Genomic DNA, 21,951 nt, shown 5'->3' on the forward strand with positions numbered 1-21,951 from the left:
GAAAGAGAGAGAGAGCAGGACAGGGGCAGAGAGAGGGAGACACAGAATCTGAAGCAGGCTTCAGGCTCTGAGCTGTCAGCACAGAGCCCTCCCTATGCGGGGCTAGAACTCAAGAACCACAAGATCATGACCTGAGCTGAAGTCAGACGCTTAATGGACTGAGCCACCTAGGTGCCCTGAGCCAACATCATTCATTTTAAAAACACAAGAATGAATGGGAGCCTGGGTGGCTCAATCTGTTGAGCGACTGACTTCAACTCAGATCCTATGATCTCACGGTTCACAAGTTCGAGCCCTGCCTGGGGCTCTGTGCTGAGGGCTCAGAGCCTGAAGCCTGCTTCAGATTGCGTCTCCCTCTCTCTGCCCCTCCCCTGTTCACACTCTGTCTGTCTCTCTCTCAAAATTAAACATTAAAAATAAATATTAAATAAACATTACAAAATAAATAAAAACACAAGAACCAGTTGCCTGGGTGGCTCAGTTGGTTGGGTGTCTGACTTCAGTTCAGGTGGTGATTTCATGGTTTGTGAGTTCAAGCGCCACATGGGGCTCACAGTTAGAAAGTTGGAGCCCCACATTGGACTCGTGGCTGTCAGTACAGAGCCCCTTTTGGATCCTCTGTCCCCCCTCTCTCTGCCCCTCCCTCAGCCACACTCTCTCTCAAAAATAAACATTAAAAAAAAACCCACAAGAATAAGCTCTTCTTTATTCTTTTTTCTCTTCTTATAATTCCATTCTATTCCCACAGTTTATGCTACATGTAATGTATTTCCAGATTTAAGACCTATTATTGATAACCTGATCATAACTGTTTGCAAGAAATGCATACACACACACACACACACACACATCTCAAAATTTTAAAACAACATTTTTGTAAACTTATCAAGACTTTAAGGGTTACACTTAGTACAGAGTTATTCAAAAGAACATAATTATATTTCAAATTTTTATAGAAACTAAAATTTTATTGGGAATGCATCTATAAAAGGGTATTTTCTTCTCATTAGCTCATGAGTGTGGATGAATATCACTTTTTATTAGAATAAGACAAAGTTTAGCAACACTTTTTTTTAAATGTTTATTTATTTATCTTGTGAGGGGGAGGGGCAGAGAAAGAGAGAGAGAATAAGAATCCCAAGTAGTCTCCTCGCTGCCAGCCGGGCGAGATCATAACCTGAGCCGAAATTGAGAGTCAGTTGCTTAACTGACTGAGCCACGCAGGTGCCCTGGGTCAGCAACACTTTTATACCTATTTTTCTTGACTTTTTCATAAACTTAAGCAGAGAAAACTTGTTCCAAGAAATAAGTAGATTGAACACTAAGGGGTTATACACAGCAGTCACTCAACTCTTTCGATTCTGAGTTGTCCAACAATCCACGATATTTAAAACGATATTTAATGGTATCATCTAACAATTCCATACAATTTTCCTTTCATTGTGTTGAAAGCAAAGCAATGGAAACCATTTAAATTACAAAGAGAGGTTACCTAGATTCAGGCCCTTCTCCATTTCAAACTAAGGACACATAGGTCTAGGGCTTGATTAGCTTTTCCCTTAGGCCTTGCTGCAGAGAAAGGATGGAATGAATGGGAACCGACAAAAACTTAGGGCCAAGCAAGTAGGGTGGCTGATTACTGAAAATCAACCCGAAAATCCCGAGCGTTTATAGAATGGCCAGGAAAGCGCGGGAAGGCCCTTGGGGACAGGGAGAACAACCCTCCGGTGTTCAAGGCTATGGGCACCGGGAGGAAATTAAGGTGATTCCCATTTGGCACGCGCTGAGCTGCCAGGCCGCAGGCACTCAGGTAAAGCAGAATTTACATTTTCTACTGGACGTGAGGCCTCTGGGAATGGCAGCTACAGAGAAGAAGTCAGAGGAGGTCACACAAGAGGTTTCACTCTCAAAGATTTGGCCTAGAACTTGGAGGCCTGCTGCTAAGCTGCTAGCCTGTACGCCACCCACGCCCCCATTCACCCGCACTGCGCCGTTATCTCTCTGACTGACATTTTTGTCAACCAGTCACCTTTAGAGCTGAGAAAGCGCCTGTCCCCCCCCGATATTGGGCGGGGCAAGTCATTGGAATGACAGACATTTGCGCCAATAGTGAAGAGCTTCAGAAGCTACTGGTGCACTAGCCAATGAAGAGTAGGAACCACTGGAAAGGACGTATCAGGCAGCCAACGGCCGGCGCCACTACGGGGGTCGGGTGGCTTCCGTTCCGAGAGGGCGGGGCGGGGCTCCAAACGGAAGGTGGCTGTGGTCCGAGCCGAAGCAGGTTTGAAACTGGGGGTCGGGCCCGGCAGTCGTTGTCCGTCGCCGCGGCCCCGCTTCCGGGCTAGGCCGTCTCTGCCCGCCCCCGCCCCGCCTCCTTTCGGACCCCTCAGTCTCCGGCCCGGCTCCCGGTCTGACTCGCGCCCGGCCCGCAGCAGCTCGCTGTCGTCCCGGCCCGCACTGCGGCCCCGCCGCCGCCACCATGTCCCTGCACGGCAAACGGAAGGAGATCTACAAGTATGAAGCGCCTTGGACCGTCTACGCCATGAACTGGAGCGTGCGGCCCGACAAGCGCTTTCGCCTGGCGCTGGGCAGCTTCGTGGAGGAGTACAACAACAAGGTGGGCCGGGCAGGGGCTCGGAACCCAGCTGGCGGGGAGCGGGCCCCTGGAGCACTCTTTCCGGGCCGGAGCCCCGACCTCAGGACCCTCCTGCGGACTTGCCTTAGCGCCCCGGAGCGGTTCCTCTGTGTCTGGCCCTGTGCAGAAGCTTTCACGCTCGTTGTCTCATTTAATCCTGGCAGCATTCCTGTGTAGTCAGGAGCGTAATTACCCCCATTTTACTCATGGGGAAACTGAGGCACCGTGTTGTGAGTTGCTCGAATCAGAAGCTAGCTGATTCGTGGGGGAAACGGCACTCAAACTCGACTTTACACCCAAAAGCTACGCCATTTATCACTCCAGTCTTCCCCCTTCCCGCCGCATTGCTTCAGTTGGGGGCGGACGGGGGAAGAGAGAGAGATGGCTGTGAAGAAAACTACTGGCGCATCAGTTGGTGGTCTCACACTCTTGGCTACGCTAAGTTTCTGTTAGGGCTGTTTACTGTGCAGGCTTCCCCGCCTCCTACTCCCACCCCCAGGTACTATTCAGGGACCACCCCCACCACGCCACCCCGCCCGCCTCTTCTGCCAGGAGTGGGTCACTGCTATTGCTGCCTGATATCTGTCCTCTTCAAAATGATCTCTTTTTGGAAATTTTGGCCCGTGACCGTGATCCTGTCACTGTTTTCTGAAAGGAGAAGGGTGACCTTTTCCTTATCTTTTCTTGGCTTTCATGCCCTTACAGAAGTGTAACCTTGAGTAGTAGTAAGTCTTCCGGGACATCAACAATTTGAAATTTGAGGCTCTTTCATAGAAGCACAGGCAGCAGGTGGAAGCTTTTTAAGCTGACATTGCAGCATAGATTTATTTTTGAAAGTTGTTGAATGCATCAGTGGGCAGAGTTTTCTTCCCTTTATCCCTTAATCTCTTCCTTATCGTATTAAACACTGTGATGGGGATCAGAGCAACAGAAAGCCTTGGCTAGTGGTGTTTAAAGTCTTATATTTATACTCTTGCTGGACACCATGAACACCATGACTTAAGAAGAATGAAACTGTGTGGACGGTGATAGGCATGGTTCAGGGAAAAGAGCCCAGTCGAGTTTGGTTCTGTCTGGTCCACTGACTAGCTGTGGGGTGTTGCACAGGTTAATCTTATTCTTTCTGACCCACAGTTTGTTGGAGGCAAAGAGTTCTTTTTTACACATAAACAAAAAGCATTTGTACATTGTAAGTTTGCTTACAGTTTCCCAGGAGCATTTCTCTAGAGTCCAGGGCTCAGCTTTCCTAGAATCCCCTTTGAGAAATGGATGAAAGGACTGGACTCTCATGGCTCAGACGTAACATGCACAGTTTACACACAAATCCCAGGGACTGCACACTCATAGTGAAGTCTACCCATTGTCCACAGAAAGCAGAGAGTCCTGAGCAAAACGTAGTTTTATTTCCTGTAATGGCTGGCCCTTCTTATGGCCCATAGTGGATAGCAGAATGGAACGGAATTCGAGATCCTGATGTGAAAACTGTGGTAGTAAAATTGAGACCCTTATTATTTAAGAATATATGTTTAAAAGAAAAAAAAGTAAAATCTGTCAAAAGGCTTGAGTTTTTTAACGCAAATTGATGTCCCCTTTTTCCTTGCCATATCTTCCAGAGTCAATTTGGGTAAACAGTAGTAGCCCCACTTCTGAGAGGAGGAGCTGAGCCACAGTTAGGCTGCTGGTAGAATCAGTGAAGTAACGGGTCAAATGTTAGTTGTGGGAACTCTGCCCCAAAGTGTGTCCTTTCATTTAGCAACTTACTGGAACCCGTCTGTGCCAGGCTACGCAGGCAGTGTGGGTCTTAGTAGTAAAATGCAAACTAATAATCCTAATAATCACAGGATAAGCAGTTACTTCTGTCTTAACTCCCTTGCATGTTACTGGCAACACAGTATCTTTTTTTTTTTTTCAACGTTTATTTATTATTTTTGGGACAGAGAGAGACAGAGCATGAACGGGGGAGGGGCAGAGAGAGAGGGAGACACAGAATCGGAAACAGGCTCCAGGCTCGGAGCCATCAGCCCAGAGCCCGACGCGGGGCTCGAACTCGCGGACCGCGAGATCGTGACCTGGCTGAAGTCGGACGCTTAACCGACTGCGCCACCCAGGCGCCCCGCAACGCAGTATCTTAAAACTCTTGTTGTGCCCCAGCCTATCTAGGTCCGGGTTCTTAACTTTGTGTGTGTGTGCGCCATGGACACCTATGACAATCTGAAGCTGATAGACCTCCTTTCATAATTATGTTTTCAAAGACACAAAATACATAGGATTAGGAAGGAAATCAATTATATCAAACTCAGTTATCAAAAACTTTTTTTTTTTTTTTTAGTGTTTATTTTTGGGAGAGAGAAAGCACCCATGTGTGGGGAGGGGCAAAGGGAGGGAGGAGAGAGAATAGAATCCCAAGCGATTCCATACTGCCAGTGCAGAGCCCCACACACAGCTTGAACTCATGAACCGTGAGATCACGACCCGAGCTGAAACCAAGAGTCGGACACCTAACCAAGTAAGCCACCCAGGCGCCCCTCAAAAACCTTTTTTAAAAAGTGGAGCTATAGTAATATGTAGTTTAAATTAATTCGTTAAATTACACCATCCAGTGTAATTATTATAATTTTAAAGTAGTAATGAGGGTAAATAACATTTCAGAATGTTTAATTGAAGTGATGTGATATGATAAAAATCTGATTTCTGTCAGTAACAAAGTCAGGTATTGATGCGGCTGTGCATAGCCACCTCCCTTCATAATGGAAGGAAATGCTAAATTTCAGCCAGAGGTTAGTGAAAATATGAATGAGTGATTCAAGCTCATGGACTTCAAGTTAAGAAACCCTGCTGTAGAGGATCTGTGCCTAGGGGCTGATGAGCAGTAAATACCCCTTGAACACAGTGACTCTTCGGCTCAGTTTTAGAGAAGACTTTTATCACAGAGGTGCCATACTTGACAATTTAGAGGAATTTATAAGTTATCGGTTGGAATTTTCAGATCTTTGTTTCCTGCTTGCTGTCAATACTGATTGCCAGCAGAGGGCAAAACAAATGGACACAGCAAATTAGCATTGGTGAAAAAGCCCAGAAACGGCCCCCTTTTTTTTTACTGTGGAGACATTGACATAAGAATACACATTATTATAATTTCTAAAATTTTTGAATTAATGCAATCACGTTTTCCTATAGTAAAATTATTTGTATTTCAACAGAATTAAATTTATTAGCATTTCAAGAACAACTTGACTTTCAGGTGTTCCATCATCTGAATAAATTTGAGAATTGTTTTAGAGTAAACAATTGAGTTGATCCTATCAACTGTACCTGGAATAAGAAGTCCCATCATCAGTAGTTGTGTTTCATGTTCCCTCGTTGTGGTCTCTGCTGGAGGATACAGCAGCATTGATGTTGGAGTGGTGGTTCTCTAAATTTTAGTGTGTGTGTGAGAATCCCCTGAGGGACTCGGCACATTCCAGGGTTCCATCCCTGAAGTTAACAGACACTTACGTGATTAAGAAACAGGTGGTCCAGATGGCTAAGAACATTACCCTGAGATTACCTAGGCATCTGCTGACCAGAAGTAGGAATCCTATCTTTTTGCATCTACATTCGCCTAAACATTGATTCTGCTCTTCCATCCCATGCAAAAAGCTCTGTTACTGAATAGCCCCTGGGACGCCTGGGTGGCTCAGTCTTTATGCACCAGATAGCCCCTTTGAGGTACTCTGTGGCTAGGTTATCAGTCCTGCCTCTTCCTAGTTTTGTGTGGTTTGAGCAAATTAACCTCTGTGCCTCAGTTTCCTCATCTATAAAATAAAGGTAATAAAATTAAATGAGTTAATATATGTAATGGGTTTAGGAACTCTGCCTGAGACAGACATAGTTAAGCAATGTAGAAGTGTTTGCTGTTGGGGGTGGCTCAAGTGGTTGAATGTCTGACTCTTGATTTTGGCTCAGGTTATGATCTTCCAGTTTGTGGGTTTGAGCCCCAGGTCAGGCTCTACGCTGGCAGAGCAGAGCCTGCTTGGGATTCTCCCTCTCTCCCCATCTTTCTCTCCTTCTCTCTCTGCCCCTCCCCTGCTCATGCGCAGAAGTGTGCATGTGCTCTCTCTCAAAAAGTAAATAAACATTAAAAAAGAGAAATGTTGGCTATTATTAGATATTACTGTATCTGTAATTGAAATATAATCAAGAAGGGGTGCCTGGGTGCTCAGTTGGTTAAGCATCTGACTTTGTTCAGGTCATGATCTCGTGGTTTGTGAGTTCAAGCCCCGCATTGAGCTCTGTGCTGACAACTCAGAGCCTGGAACCTGCTTCAGATTCTGTGTCTCCCTCTCTCTCTGCCCCTCTCCTGTGCTCGCTCTCTCTCTCTCTCTCAAAGAGAAATAAACATTAAAAAAATTTTTTTAATAAAAAAAGAAAGAGAATCAAGGAGAATTGTATGGGTGTTAGGTAAATGTGATGTATTTTCCAGAGGAAAGGTACCTCAAAATGTCATTATGTTCATTCTTCTGCCTTTTAAAGACCCAGAGGAAAAAATTTTCTTGATTCCTTTCAACTAAATCCATTTTTGTGGTCTAGAAGCTTCTTGTAGTCAGACTCCAAGTATTGTAATGGTCTAGTTTAAGCCCATTTTCTCTTGCTCTACCTGGGTTAGACATGGTAGTTGATAAAAGAACTCGTGTATTTCTCCTGAGTTTTGAACATATCTGTGGTCTGTAGACAGGTGGTATTTCCCCTGTATTATGGGGAAAGATGGGTAGCAGTTCCTGGGTTTCTGTTTCACTTAGTTGCATGTTTCAGGGATGGTTTTGAATAGAGTTGGCAGAGTGATACGGATTTATTTTGCCCTAATATTTAATTAGCTGACCATCGTGCTTTAAGATTTAGCATCTAGAAAGCATTTTTGAGGTTCTGAGGAGAGAAACTGTAGGTATACATGATGCTTTTTGAAGAATACTGATAGTGAATCTGGGTAAGACTACCTTGTACTTGAAATACACATGGGATGAATGCTTGCCTTTTCATCCTGTGTTGATGCCTCTGAGACTGTAAGTAGTTGCTTTATCTGTTTGGCACATAATGATTTTAACTCTGGCATATAAATGTTCATTTCTTAATATTCATTGCGGCCCTTCAGGAATATCTTCATTTAATTCAACAAATGTGTGGGGTGCCTGGGTGGCTCAGTCGGTTGAGCGTCCGACTTCAGCTCAGGTCACGATCTCCCAGTTTGTGAGTCCAAGCCCCGCATCGGGCTCTGTGCTGACAGCTCGGAGCCTGGAGCCTGCTTCCGGTTCTGCGTCTCCTCCTGTCTCTGCCCCTCCCATGCTCATGCTCTGTCTCTCAATAATAAATAAACATTAAAAATTTAAAAAAATAATTCAACAAATATGTATTGAACACACAAGCAGTGTGTTTTGGGCACAATGATGATACTTAGTAACCTTCTGTAGACTTTGTTAGCAGATGTGAGATTGGCAACAAAAAAGAGAAAGTGTTTTAGTACACGGAAGTATTTTGGATAGATACTTAGAATTTTGCAGTGCTCCATCAGTCCCTGGCAAGACTGTCAACAGGGAAATTTACACTATAAAACTCTTCTGGTTTTAACTTCCTCCTTTCTTTTTTCTAGACAGTGAGAGGACTAATTCCTCCATGGGACGACGGGATAAAAGTGCTGCTGCTATATTGCTTTTTGCCCTAACCTGGTTCACACAGGCCTACTGGAGATGCTGTGATTTGAACAAGGAATGAATCTGTGTTCTGTAGGTAGTATGGCTTGCCTGAGGCCAGGATGCCAGAGCTGACTGGTTAGCCTCTGAGACAGGAGCCAAAGGGGCACTATGCCAGAATTCATCTTAAAGTTTAACAAGGCAGGACTTCTCTGCAAACATTGATCAATAATAATCAGTCAGGAACAGGCTTGAAGGGAGGACAGATGGAAAAGAACAAGAAAAACGGGCATATTCTCTCAGAATTTTGCTTAGCTGATTTTGGTTATATTAATCACAGAAAATGTTGCATTCACTGGAGTGGTATATTGATTTGCATAACTTGGGGTCTTTAAAAAAATTACATACATACACACACCTTCACCCTCATGTTCTGGTACTAGCATTGTGTATAATAAAGTGGAATGCACAATTTCCTCCCTCAAGGAGCATATAATAACAAGACAAACATGACATCTTTTAAAAATTTTTTAAATGTAAGATACATGTAATGTGAATAGTAATTTATGTTGCTATTCATGAAAGCATTTGAAAGTGAAGATGTGGTCATGTCTTCAAGGGGTAAATATTTTATGTTGCATATATGCTTCTTAGGAGACATCTGACATAGTAATGTCCACAGTTTTAAAATAAGTAAAAATGATCTTTATAGCCCTTCCTTTATAGAGGCATTTTTTTTTCATGCTTGGGGTAAAGTATTGTGAAGCAATAGTTGCAGAAGGACGGGGTGGGAGATAAAAGTTTAATAGGACAGGAAGACTCTGGAGAAAAAGGCACAAGGGTAACCTAAATGTGAACAACAAGATGTTTATTTGTTTTTTTTTTATTAAAGTTTTTTATTTATTTAAGTAATCTCTACAACCTATGTGGGACCTGAACTCACGATCCTGAGATCAAGAGTCTCATGGTCTTCCTACTGAGTCAGCCAGGTGCCCTGACAATAAGATGTTTAAAGTCGGATAATTTTTCCTTATGCCCCCAAAAGTAATTGCAGAAGGACAGCAGTATAATGAAGATCCCATGGGTATAGGAAGATGCTGAGAAAGGATATCTTTGGTTGCAGATTTCAAACTCATACGGTTCTCCAGAATAGGATTTTGACAGGCAAGATCAACATTCCTTTATTTGGAACAGTGAGAAGAAGGTGCACAGGCTGGCAGCAGGCACCTCTCCAGACCCCATTTGACCCCTTGGGTAAGAGGGGAGCTAAGCTACACAAGGAGACACATAGGCATTAGATAAGGCAGGTTGGAAGAGATACCGAATTGTGAGCAGCTGGACCGTTTCTCATCCCTGTTGGCTGGGGAGATGCTACAGTTTCATGTGTTTCTGCTAACTTGGAACATGGCCCTGGCTTCTCTCAGGTTCCCATAGGAACCTCCTTCAGATCTTATAGGAAGAACTTGTCTCAGTCAAAAGACATCAGTACAAGATCTAGAAAGATAGATACTATAAGACAAAAGGAAAATATGGGAAACAAGTGGCAGGTAAAATGGCCTCACTACAAAGATGTTTTTTTACCTCAGATGAAAATTAATGGCCATTCCTGCCACCATGAATTCAGAGAACTTAGGAAAGGAAGGAACTCCAAGCAGAGATACAGGAGATCAGGTAAAATAAGGCATGGTGACAGGAGGAAATGGAACATCAGCAGGTAGAGCCCAGGAAAAGAGTGAAGAGAAAATAAAAGTTATCACCGAATTAAAAGCCACATTGGAAAGAGAATAAAAATGAATATAAACTGCTGAAAAATTAGTGAAGGATAGGGAAGACAGATTACAAAAATGAAATGGAAATAAACAATTAGAAAGAATGTAGTAGATATAGAAAATAAAGAAGATCTGACTTAGGTATAATTGGTGTCCCTGAAGAAAAAGATCACAAAGAAATGAAACACAAAAACTCAGGGTACCTGGGTGGCTCAGTCGGTTAAGCGTCCGACTTCGGCCCAGGTCATGATCTCATAGTTTGTGGGTTTGAGCGCCATGTCGGTCTCTGTGCTGACAGTGCAGAGCCTAGAGCCTGCCTTGGATTCTGTGTCTCCCTCTCTCTGCTCCTCCCTCATTCATTCTCTGCCTCTCTCTATCTCTCAAAAATAAATAAAAGTTAAAAAAAAAACCTCAAGTATGTAATTAAAGACTATGGAAAAAAATGTTTGAAGTAATGAGCTTAAACCTTATCTCAAGGGGCATCTGGGTGGCTTAGTTGGTTAAACGTCTGACTTGATTTTGGCTCAGGTCAGGATCTTGTGAGCCCCATGTCAGGCTCCAAACTGAGTGTGGAGCCTGTTTAAGATGCTTTCTGTTTCTCTGCCCGTCTCCCATATGCGCATGTGTGTGCATGCACACTCTCAAAATAAAAACCTTAAAAAAAAATCAAGAAAAATGGACACAAAACAATTGGCACTGAAAACTTTCCTAGGAAAGTTTCTTAATTTTAAGGGTGAAGAAAGAATCTTTTGGGCATCCAGGCAAAACAGTTGAGTCCTCTTGAAGAAAAAGAGAAATTAAATAAGGCTTACCATATTTGAGAATAGAAGGTAATGGAGTAATATCTACAAATCTGCAATTATTATAGATTGTGCCACTATAAATAAATACCTGAGAATATGCTTAATAATACGTAAGACTTATACTGTAAAAACAACGCACTTTTTAAAAAGATAAGGGGTGCCTGGGTGGCTCAGTCGGTTAAGCATCCGACTTCAGCTCAGGTCATGATCTCGCGGTCCATGAGTTCGAGCCCCGCGTTGGGCTCTGTGCTGACAGCTCAGAGCCTGGAGCCTGTTTCAGATTCTGTGTCTCCCTCTCTGACCCTCCCCCATTCATGCTCTGTCTCTCCCTATCTCAAAAATAAATAAACGTTAAAAAAAAATTTTTTTTTAAGATAACTCAATTTACAAAAATTGATCACATATTAAAAAACTTTTTTTAAGTTAAGGGAAGTCAACTGATTAAAGATACTACATATAAGGGGCACCTGGGTGGCTCAGTCAGTCAGTTCAGCGACCAACATTGTTGGCTCAGGTCATGATCTTGCATTTTGTGAGTTTGTGCCCCGCATCGGGCTCTGTGCTGACAGCTGAGAACCTGAAGCCTGCTTTGGATTTTGTGTCTCCTGCTCTCTCTGCCTCTCTCCTGCTTGCACTCTCTCTCAAAAATAAACATTAAAAAAAAAATTAAAAAATACTGCATCTCAAAATTTAAGGGAAGATGAAGAAACTTAAGCCCAGATATTATAAATGATTTGCCCAAAGTGACATAGATGGTAAAAACAAGGCCAGAATTGGAATACTATTTGTCACCAGAGTCTTAAATTTATACAAATGTCAAAAAAAAATTAAGAGGAAAAAGAATGTGTTGAAAAATGGAAACAGCTGCTCTGCCAGATTAGAATAAATATACTGGAATTGGTATAGTTATAGCCAGAGAGATTAATGGAACCCCGTGTTCCAAAGCGGATCTAAGTATATATAGAAATGTAGTATGTGGTAAGATAGAACCTTAATTCACTAGGAAAAACAATAAGTTGTATGGCATAATTGGCTGTTCATCTGGCAGAAATATTTAGAGCCCTCTAATTCACTTCGTATATGACAATCAATTCTAGATCAAATGCTTAAATGTTAGGAAAAGCCGCACAAGCAATAATAGAAGAAAACTGACTAGGAAATATGTACTGAGGCAGGGGGGGTAAGCAGAGAAGAAGGCAGTCTTAAATCATTAAACTCAGAGTCAAGTAAGGAAAAGATTGACAGATTGTGGCACATACAAATAAAGCATTTCTATGTGAAAAGATATGTGGTGGACAAAGTCAGAAGATACATGATAGCCCAGGGGAAATATTTTCAGAACACGACAGGTTAATTTACTTGGTGTGATAGAAACACAGACAAAGTATAAATAGCCAGTTCATAGGGGAGGGAATGCAAGCGCTCAATAAATAGGAAGAAATGCTCAACCTCACAGTTAAGGCAAATGAGAATTGACTTTGTAATTTTTTTCCTTTCAAATTTATAAAAATTAACTGCCTCTAGTGTTGTTGATGGTATGAGGAAATGAACACTTTTACATATGAAGATAGGAGTGTGAATTGCTACAGCCTATTTGCAAAGTAAATCAGCATCCTTTAAAATGAAAAATGTGCATACCTTGGGGCGCCCACCTGGTTTAGTTGGAGAGCTAGAGCAGGCGACTCATGATCTTAGGATCACGAGTTCAGGCCCCACGTTGGGCATGGAGACTACTTAAAAATAAATAAGTAAAATAAAGCAAGTATTGCTGCATTAAAAAAATAAAAAGGAATAAAATGTGCATACCCTCTAATATAGCAGTCTCATTCTTGGGATTCGCCTCCAGAAATAGATAGCAAGCAGTACATAAGCACGTATTACAAGTCATGTAAGAAGTAGTAGTGGCAAAAAAAGGGAGACTATGTACATCATTAGGAGAGTTGTTAACCCACATAGTATGGTACATTTATTCTGTGAAGTACTGTGTATTGATTAAAGAATGAGTTGAATCTACATATTGACCTGAGGGGTGTCCATTATTTTGTTAAATTAATGAAAAAATTTATAGCATTGGATATAGTATTTCATTTTTCTAAAAGTTGAAGGAAAACCCTGCACTTAGTGTGTATGTATGTTTGAGCATAGAGAAGCAACATACACTAAATAATTGTGATATAATGGGGATGGGATAGGGGGAAGTTATTCACTTCTTTTGTATACCTATACTTTGGTTTTATGTAATGGTCATACATTTTGTAATTCTTACAATCTATAAAAGTTATTAAAGAGTGAAATAAACCCAATTGCAAGATCATTCAGTTAGAACTTGTAAGTCTGAGCAAGAAAATGGTAGAAGATATAATGGTAAGGGGTTTAGGGTAGAATGTTGGTGTCTAAATTCTATCAGTCACCCCCTTTCCCCTCGGGAGCTTCTTATCAAGGAAGTTATATACCAATAATAAGAGCCAAAGGAGAAATCTAGCCTCAACCTAGTAATGGCTGAACAAGCACCTCCAATGTGGTGCTATTGCCTGGTAAACTAAGTTGGAGAAATGCAGATTGGCCTTAAAACCCAAGTGAGACTTTCTGCTTTTCCATGTGTAATTTATGGGCAGACCCAACCTGACCTCACCTACTCAGCTGAAGGTGGAGAGAAGCTGGAGAAAGAATGGCCAGACCCATAGTGGGTAGGCTTATTTGTCTCTCCATGTGGGAGCAGGAGGGGCAAGAGAGAGCTGTCGTGCCTGCCTTAACAGAGCGGTCAGGCCCCTGGTTCAGGCTCAGGCTTTGGCCAGCTTAGCAACTGGAACTAGTTAAGGGTGGGGATGGAGAAAAAGAACTCACCCTCAGTATTTCTTCCTGTGGGGGACAGGGACAGGAACTCCTTTTCCTATGGGCATAGGTGGACATATGGAGTAGGAGGAGGGGGGGTGTAAAGATGGAGAGTGCTATTAACAGTTTTTTAAGACTATGCCAAAAACCTAGATGAAGCACAGTGTTTTTTTCAAATGTTTTAATTTCTTTTTGAGAGAGAGAGCATGCACGCCAGGGAGGGGCAGAGAGAGAGGGAGACCGAGGACCCTGAGTGTGCTCTGCACTGACAGCAGCAAGCCCATGTGGGGCTTGAACTCACAGACCTGTGAGATCATGACCTGAGCCATCCAGGCGCCTCTGAAGCATAGCTTAAAGGGCAAACAAAGTGCAAAACTTCAGTGGAAAATCTGAATAATTCCTAAGGATTTTTTGAAGAATTGAAAATGTAGTCAAAGATCTATCCCCCAAAAGACACCACCCTCAGAGTTTTATGGGCAAATTTACCAAAGGAAATATATAACAAAGGCACAGTAACCATCCATAAGAGTTCCTATAAGTCAAAAAGAAAAAAGACACAGTTCCATAAAATATACTGGGCAGATGTTTTAAGTTGGTGTTTTTCTAGCATAATGGTAAAGAGCTTGGGTTGTAGGATAGTACTACCTATATTTTCAAGGCAGCTTCATGATTGTGGACAGGATACTTACCATCTCTTTTACTCAAGCAACTAGGAAAGTGGGAAGAAGAATAGTACCTACCTGATGAAGATGTTGAAAGGATTAAATGAGGTAGTGCATGTAAAGCATTAAGCATGGTTCTTATACTTGATTCATTGGAAACACGTAGATAATTAACAGTGGTTACTGTTAATCACAAGTATAAATAGCAAACATGCTCAGCCTCAGGAGTAAAATGGCGAAATACCATTTTTATCCATCGGATTAGAAAAAATGTAAAAGATTATTTTCAGTGTTTTAAAAGTTGTGGAGAAATTGGCACTCTCATATACTGTTCATGAAAGTGTAAATGGAAGCAGACTTTTCGAAAGCTGTTGGATCAAATCTCTTAACTGTGTTTTTAAGCTTAACACACATTATCTCATAGTTTCTGTGGTGTTAACATTTAAAATGTGATGCAACAATTACACTGCTGGCAATCTATACAATAAAGCATTTGCACATGTGTACAAAGTATTGTTTATAATAGCCAAACAATGGGATATAACCACAATGACTGTGTATGGTTAATTATGGTGTGCCTAACACAGCCTGCTGTAGAAGAATGAGCTAGAGCTGTTATGCTGACATGAGAAGACCTTCCAAGATAAGTTAAGAGCAGGTTGCAGAATACATTTTCTGGTCCAAGCCTGTTCATGTTTCTTCAAACACCCCACAGATACTTATGAATACAAATGCGCAGAGAACCATTTGGAAAGATACCTACCAAACTGGTTTGAGAATAAGTCGAATTGGGGATGGAGCTAACAGGGGACTTTACCACTTCCCTCTGTATTATGTGAATATTCACAGAGGACTTCCATTCTCTTTCATCACCACATTGTAAACATATGAGCATCTGAACAAAAATGACTCATGAGTAACAGTGAGAGCCAGGTGTTACTCCTGTCAATACTTGGTTGGGGACTCGGAGCAGAAGAGCTAAAGTCAGATTAAGGATAAAACACAGGTCTGTGCAACACTTGCAGTCTTTGGGGAGATCAGGAAAGCTTAAATCCCAGCCATTACCTACTTCTTCCCTGGGTTAGGAGGTGTTGTTGTGCAGAGGTTGTCAAAGCTTGCCGAATTAGTCCCCCAGGGAGTTTGTTAAGAATATAGATTCCCAGGCCCTACTTGACACTTGTTGAATCAGAATCTTGGGCTAGAGTTGGGGGCTCCAGGGATGTGTAAAGCACTCCAGGTAAATCTGGATTTGGCCAGATTTGGAGACCATTGCTGTCTGCAGTACAAGCAGAAGTAGGACAGGCCCTGTTTTTAAGGCCTTTACTAAGTGAAATAGCAGAAGACAGTAATGTAAGTGCTTTCATGATCTTTCAACACTGAAAGATCACCATACCGGGGAGACCCAGATGGCTTATGAAGGAGGTGGGACGCAGTAGTATTATTAAAAGCTCACACACCAAGTATGGCACTAGCCTAAGTAATTTACTTACAAAGGTTGTTTATATACAGAGTGTTACAAAGAACTCTATGAGGTGGGTGCTGTGAATGTCTTCACTTTACAGATTGGAAAACCAGTTTAACAAAGTTAAGTAACGTGTTACTTAACATGGTTAAGGAACATAGTTCCTACAGCTAGCAAGCGGTAGGTAAGGGGCCCTGGATGCCTGATGCCACTGTGCTATATTAAAATTGGGTGGGATTTGAGTTGATGGAAAGGAGGTAGGAGGGTTTTACAAGCATAGAGGACGGTGTAAGGAAAGGAACCTGGAAAAGATGAGAAGCAGTAACTAGGTAAATAGGAGGGCAAGTGTGATAGGCTAGGGCCAGGTGGTAGAAAGCCTTAAATGTCTGGTTAAGAGGATCCTATGTGGCACATGCTCACAGGACCTGATATTTCAAAGCTGGCGAGAAATCTCTGATGATTTGAAAGGTAGCTTCTAGAAGGGAGTGTAATGTTTTCTCCGTTTTGCCGCACGGTAAATATCTGTATGGTTAGAGAAGTTGTGTCTCTTGTGCTTGCTGCCATATCCCCAGCACTTAGATAGCTCCTGGCACCAAGTAGCCATTCTTTACAATTTGTTGAATAAATACATGAATGAAACATTTGGCTCAGAATCTGTATGAGAGACTTATTATTTATTCTGCCCAGTGAACCCCCAAATTTAACTTTTCATCTGTTTTCGCCTCCCTCCCCCACCAAGGCTGATGCCAGTTTTCCCCATTCCATCTAGGATCTTCCTTCTTTGTTATTCTCTGCAAAGGTCAGAATTTTAAATTCTCAAGGAACTGTTCATTTGGTCAAAATCCCTCTTGTGGCCATCTCTGGTTGCCCTTTGCCCTTCTCACTACCTGCCACCATAGGGCCCCTAACCTTTCTCAGTTTTCCTGTGGAACTCTGGGCTGAGCCCCCTGCCTGGCAGACAACCTTCCCCGGCATAACCAGGCCTCATACTCTTACCTCCAAGGCCTCATAGTCTGCTGCCTTCTTAGACACCTTCACAGGGGAAAGCCCATCTAGGTCCTCGGTTTCCTTTCAGGGCTCTGCGGCCTGCCCCAGGCACACCTTCCCAGCCCCAACTGCACTGCTCTCTCAGATGGTTCCTCAGGAAGGTTTCCTTCCTTCCTTCCTTCCACCAGCTAGATCGTTTAGTTTGCCACCTTAGTACGCTCATCTGCCTGGGTGCCTTTCCTTTCTTCTTGGCCTCCTCAGAACCCTCCCACGAAGACTGCTCAGATCCTATCTCTACTTTCCTCACTTGCCCCCTTTGAATTATTGCTCTTTCCTCTAAACTGTTACCAATTAACTGTCACAAACAAGCAGCTTATCATGTATTACCTGTGACATCACTTTTATTGCTATCTTAAGGCAGTGTTACTGTGTTTTAGGGCACTGGGTTTTTTCTCCTTTTACATCTTTCATACATCATCTATATATGTATGAGCATTATATGATTTTTGAAAGCCTGTAGATGTTCCATAAAAATGAATAGGTTTACTCATCTAGGTTTTTAAAAGTCAGACATGGGTAGCAAGATCTATAAATATTCCTTGGGAATCTACAAAAAAAGCTACTAAAACTAATAACAAATTTAGCAAAGTTACAGAATTCAAAATCAATGTGCAAAAGTCAGTTGTATTTCTGTACAGTAGCAAAAAAAATGGAAATGGAATTTTTAAAACAATTTCATTTATAATAGGATAAAAACACTAAGGAATAAAGTTAATGAAAAAAATGCAAGACCAGTACACCGAAAACTTCAAAACACTTCTGGGAGAAATGAAAGAAAGCCTGAATAAGTGGAGAAATATGCTGTTTCATGGGCCAGATAACTCATTATTGTTAAAAGAGCAGGCTTTCCAAATTGATTTATAGATACAGCATAATCCCCAGCTGAATCTCAGCAGGCTTTTTGTAGAGTTTGACAAGCTGGTTCTAAAATTTACACAGAAGAACAAATACATAGAATAGCAAAACGATTCTGAAAAAGAATAACAGAGTTGGAAAACTCATACCATCTAATTTCAAGACTTCACTGGAAAGCTACTACAGTCAAGACGATGTGGTACTGGTAAATGGATAGGCACATACATCAATAGGACAGAATAGAGACTCCACAAATAGACGCGCAAGTACACAGTCAGTGGATTTTCAACAAAGAGACCAAAGTAACTCAAAAGGAGAAAAGGTAGTTTTCATCACATGGTGTTGGGACAATCAGGCATTTATATGTAAAAGAAAGTGAACCTTGATTCATACTTGGCACCCTAAAAAGCAATTAACTTGAAATGGGTTACAGGCCTAAATGTAAAGCCTAAAACTATAAAACTGTTAGAAGAAAGCAGAAAAAAACCTGTGACCTGAGGTGGGACAAGGATTTCCTAGCAAGGACACAAAACCATGAGTAAGAAAAGAAATGATAAACTGACATCATCAAAATTTAAAATTTCTGTTCTCCAAAGAACACTGAAAGAAAATGACAGGACAGCCACAGACTATGAGAAGATGCTTGTGGAAACATGAGCGAGGGCTTGCATCCAGAATATGCAAAGAACTCTCAAAACTCAGTACAGAAGAAAACAACTGGTGAATAATGAAGTGGACCTACTCTGTATGATCCAGTAATGGTGGACACATGTCATTATACCTTTGTCAAAATCTATGGATTGTACAACACGAAGGGTGAACTGTGGACCTCGGGTGGTGGTGATGTGTTGGTGTAAGTTTATCCGTTGAAGAAATGGACCACTTTGGTGCAGGTACTTTGATAGTGGAGGTTGTGTACATGTGTGGGGGCAGGTGGTATATGGGAACGCTGTTCTTTCTGCCCAATTTTTCTGAGTCTAAAAAATCAAGTCTTTTTTATTTTATTTTATTTTTTTTAAGTCTTTTTTAAAAAAGACAAAATATCTGAGCAGGCTTCAACAAAATAAACAGGGATAGCAAATAAGCAAATGAAAAGATACTGTCATTAGTTACTAGGGTTCAATGCAAATTGAAATACTGCTGCACACCTATCAATGATTTTTTTTTTAAAGCTGGTAATACCAAGTGCTGACAGGGATGTGGAGTGTTTAGAACTCTCCTATATTGCTAGTGGGAATGCAGAACGACACGGCCACTCTAGAAAACAGGTTAGTTTTGTTTTTAATAGCAATGATTGATTTTTTTTAATGTTTTTATTTCTTTTTTGAGAGAGAGAGAACCTGCGAGCAAGTGGGGGAGGGGCAGAGAGAGATGGGGACAGAGGATCTGAAGCAGGCTCTGTTGACAGCAGAGAGCTGGATGCAGGGCTTGAACTCATGAGCTGTGAGATCATGACCTGAGCCGAAGTTGGATGCTTAACTGACTGAGCCACCCAGGTAGTTTGTTTTTTTAATAAAGTTAAAACTACATTTACAACACAACCCAGCAAATCTACTCTTAGTTGTCTACTCAGGAAAAATGAAAGCTTGTCTAAGAAAAACTTATACATAAATATTCATAGCAGTATTTATAATGGTCCCAAACTAGAAATAACCTGAAAGTTCATCATCTGGTAAATGGATAAATAGAGTGCTTCCACATGATGCAATGTTTTCAGCAATAAAAGAGAAGACACTACTGATAACACACAGCAACATGGATGAATCTTAGGGGCATCATGCCAAAAGTAGCTAGTCACGAGACTCAGTACTGTATGATTCCATTTGTGTGGTCTTATAGAAAGGGCAAAACTAGAGATTAGTGGTTACCTGGGGCTCAAGAGTAAGGGATTAACTGCAGAGGAGCCCGAGAAAACTTTTTGGGGAGATAGAAATGTTCTAGATCTTAAATGCTGTGAGGAGTTATCCAGCTGTATACCTTTGCAAATGTATACATTCAAAATCATTGAACTGTACACTTAAAGTGAATTTTATTGTATGCAACTGAACCTAAATAAAATTCTTTTTTAAACAAGAAATGGGCAGAAAGACACTGGTATCTAAGACTGAAGTCAGGCAACATTAGAAGGAATTCTGTTTTTCTGCTGTGTGGTTGGTGTTTATCCACTTATTATGGATCTTTACCAAAAATTCCCCATTCCATCTTCCAGTTGGTGGGAGTTCATAAACAAATGTATAATGAGTGGCATTTCTCATGGAGCAAGATTGAGTTTGACAACAAAGAATGGAGATTAATACTGGTCCATATCCACTCTAAGAAAAAGTAGCCCAGAAATCAGGGAACTTGGCCATCAATGACGACCTTTTTTTTTTTTTTTTTTTTAAGATTTATTTATTTTTGAAACAGAGCGACAGATTTCCTAAGCATGCTCTGTGCTGACAGCAGCAAGCCCAATGTGGGGCTTGAACTCACAAACTGTGAGATCATGACCTGAGCCAAAGTCAGATGTTCAACCATCTGAGCCACCCAGGTACCCCTGCAACCATTTTATGCCAGTTACAGCCGTTTGGGTTCTTGAATGCTTGTTTCACACACGTTTGTGCATAAGCACCTTACTAGCTAGGGTGTTGGGAGATGGGGGGAAGGATTTGATGTATTTGATACTGCACCAGAAAAACAAATGTTTACGTGGCTCAATTTGGTTGTTTTACAGGTTCAGCTTGTTGGCTTAGATGAAGAGAGTTCAGAGTTTATTTGTCGAAACACTTTCGACCATCCTTACCCCACCACAAAGCTCATGTGGATCCCAGACACAAAAGGTGTCTATCCAGACCTACTGGCAACAAGTGGCGACTATCTCCGTGTGTGGAGGGTAAGCAGGTGCTCAGTTAGCAGCCCGACCAATGGGCTTTCTCCATGTCAGCTGTTACTAAGCCCCATGGAGTCACAGAGAACAGACCGGGGTTGGAGGCAGCGAGTGTCATTGTAGCCCGGCAGAAACCAAAGGTAGTGGATCTGGAATGACCTTGTTTGGCTCAGCAGATTTCTTAATAAATCTAGCCAAGATTCTTTGAAGTCCTGCTGCAGTCAGGCTCCAGTCAGCCCTGGAAACTTGAGGCTCAGTTAACCTGAGGAAATGAAGGTAAACTTCTGGGGGTGGGGTGGGATGGGCGGGGCTATCTGAGCCTTCTTATTCTGTCTATAGCCAAGATATTTTTGAGTAAATTAGAAACAAAGGTGGGCCATTGATGCTAGTAAAGTATATGGTTGGATTGTGGAGCCTCACCTCTCTCAGCCAAGCTGGTCATCAGCGGCATCTCTTCTAGCCTGGAGGTATAGTGCCAGCCAGGCAGGGTACAGAGATTCTGGGTTGGACAAGGTGAGAAGACCTGTCCTCTAGGAAAATCGGGGGGTGAAAATTTGGAGAACAAAGCTGGGCAGAGGAAAAAGCTTGGAAAGAATTAGTGTTCAGGGAGTTCCTCTGGAGTTTATTACTCTGTATGTTCTTCCCCTGTCTTCTGTTTAGTAAGGTATTGTCTAAACAGAGCTTTTAAAGGTTTTCTGTGAAGATAAGACTAGCTGATTTTTAAAAATTATTGTTCCTTCAGGTTGGTGAAACAGAAACCCGGCTGGAATGTTTGCTAAACAATAACAAGAACTCCGATTTCTGTGCTCCTCTGACCTCCTTTGACTGGAATGAGGTGGATCCTTATCTGTTAGGTAAGGGAACAAGGGAGTGCATATTCCAGTTTGAAGAAGCAAAGATACATTTCCTCAGATATAACACTAAGCCTGAGGTACATGCATGTATCCTAGATGGGGCCAAGACGGAAAGAGGCAGAATATGGAACGGGTCATGAATTCTTCATGTGGAGCGAGCTTCCCATGTGTGTATATCTAGTCAGCAGAGTCTAAGGTCCTGGGATAAGGATTAAATACTTGATTCTTGTTGGCTCTGCTGGCACCCTTCTCATGCTAGCAAGTATCCATGGCATGTCCTCTCCTGGGCTGAACGGAGGAGTAGGTGCAAAAGGAGGGAGGCCTCACTCTTGTCAGCCGTTGACTTGCACTGGCTGTTTCTAGGTACCTCCAGCATTGATACGACTTGTACCATCTGGGGGCTGGAGACAGGGCAGGTGTTGGGCCGAGTGAATCTTGTGTCTGGTCATGTGAAGACCCAGCTGATCGCGCATGACAAGGAGGTAATGATCCCATTCCTCTTC

At 42.1% G+C, this 21,951-nt stretch overlaps 1 protein-coding gene and 1 long non-coding RNA gene across 3 annotated transcripts in view; one reads left to right on the plus strand and one right to left on the minus strand.

Annotated features, from left to right (window-relative positions):
* Positions 1–2,246: 2,246 nt before the first annotated feature.
* DCAF7 (DDB1 and CUL4 associated factor 7) overlaps positions 2,247–21,951 on the plus strand; it is a 30,834-nt gene continuing 11,129 nt past the window's right edge. For both annotated transcript variants that reach the window (XR_005783722.1, XM_040452052.1), the window contains exons 1-4: positions 2,247–2,617; positions 20,442–20,600; positions 21,337–21,448; positions 21,812–21,930. Coding sequence is in view for 1 of the 2 variants with exons in the window: in XM_040452052.1 (XP_040307986.1) it covers positions 2,480–2,617; positions 20,442–20,600; positions 21,337–21,448; positions 21,812–21,930 (528 nt within the window). In the remaining variant the exon portion in view is untranslated. The remainder of the gene's footprint in view (positions 2,618–20,441; positions 20,601–21,336; positions 21,449–21,811; positions 21,931–21,951) is intronic.
* Positions 3,431–6,114, minus strand: LOC121015254 (uncharacterized). Its single transcript, XR_005783723.1, has 2 exons — positions 5,948–6,114; positions 3,431–4,117 (listed from the first exon to the last, which is right to left on the minus strand). It is a non-coding gene; the product is annotated as an uncharacterized LOC121015254 (long non-coding RNA).

Source organism: Herpailurus yagouaroundi, unplaced genomic scaffold, assembly GCF_014898765.1.
Source record: "Herpailurus yagouaroundi ecotype Mexico unplaced genomic scaffold, PumYag 206, whole genome shotgun sequence".
NCBI lineage: Eukaryota > Metazoa > Chordata > Mammalia > Carnivora > Felidae > Herpailurus > Herpailurus yagouaroundi.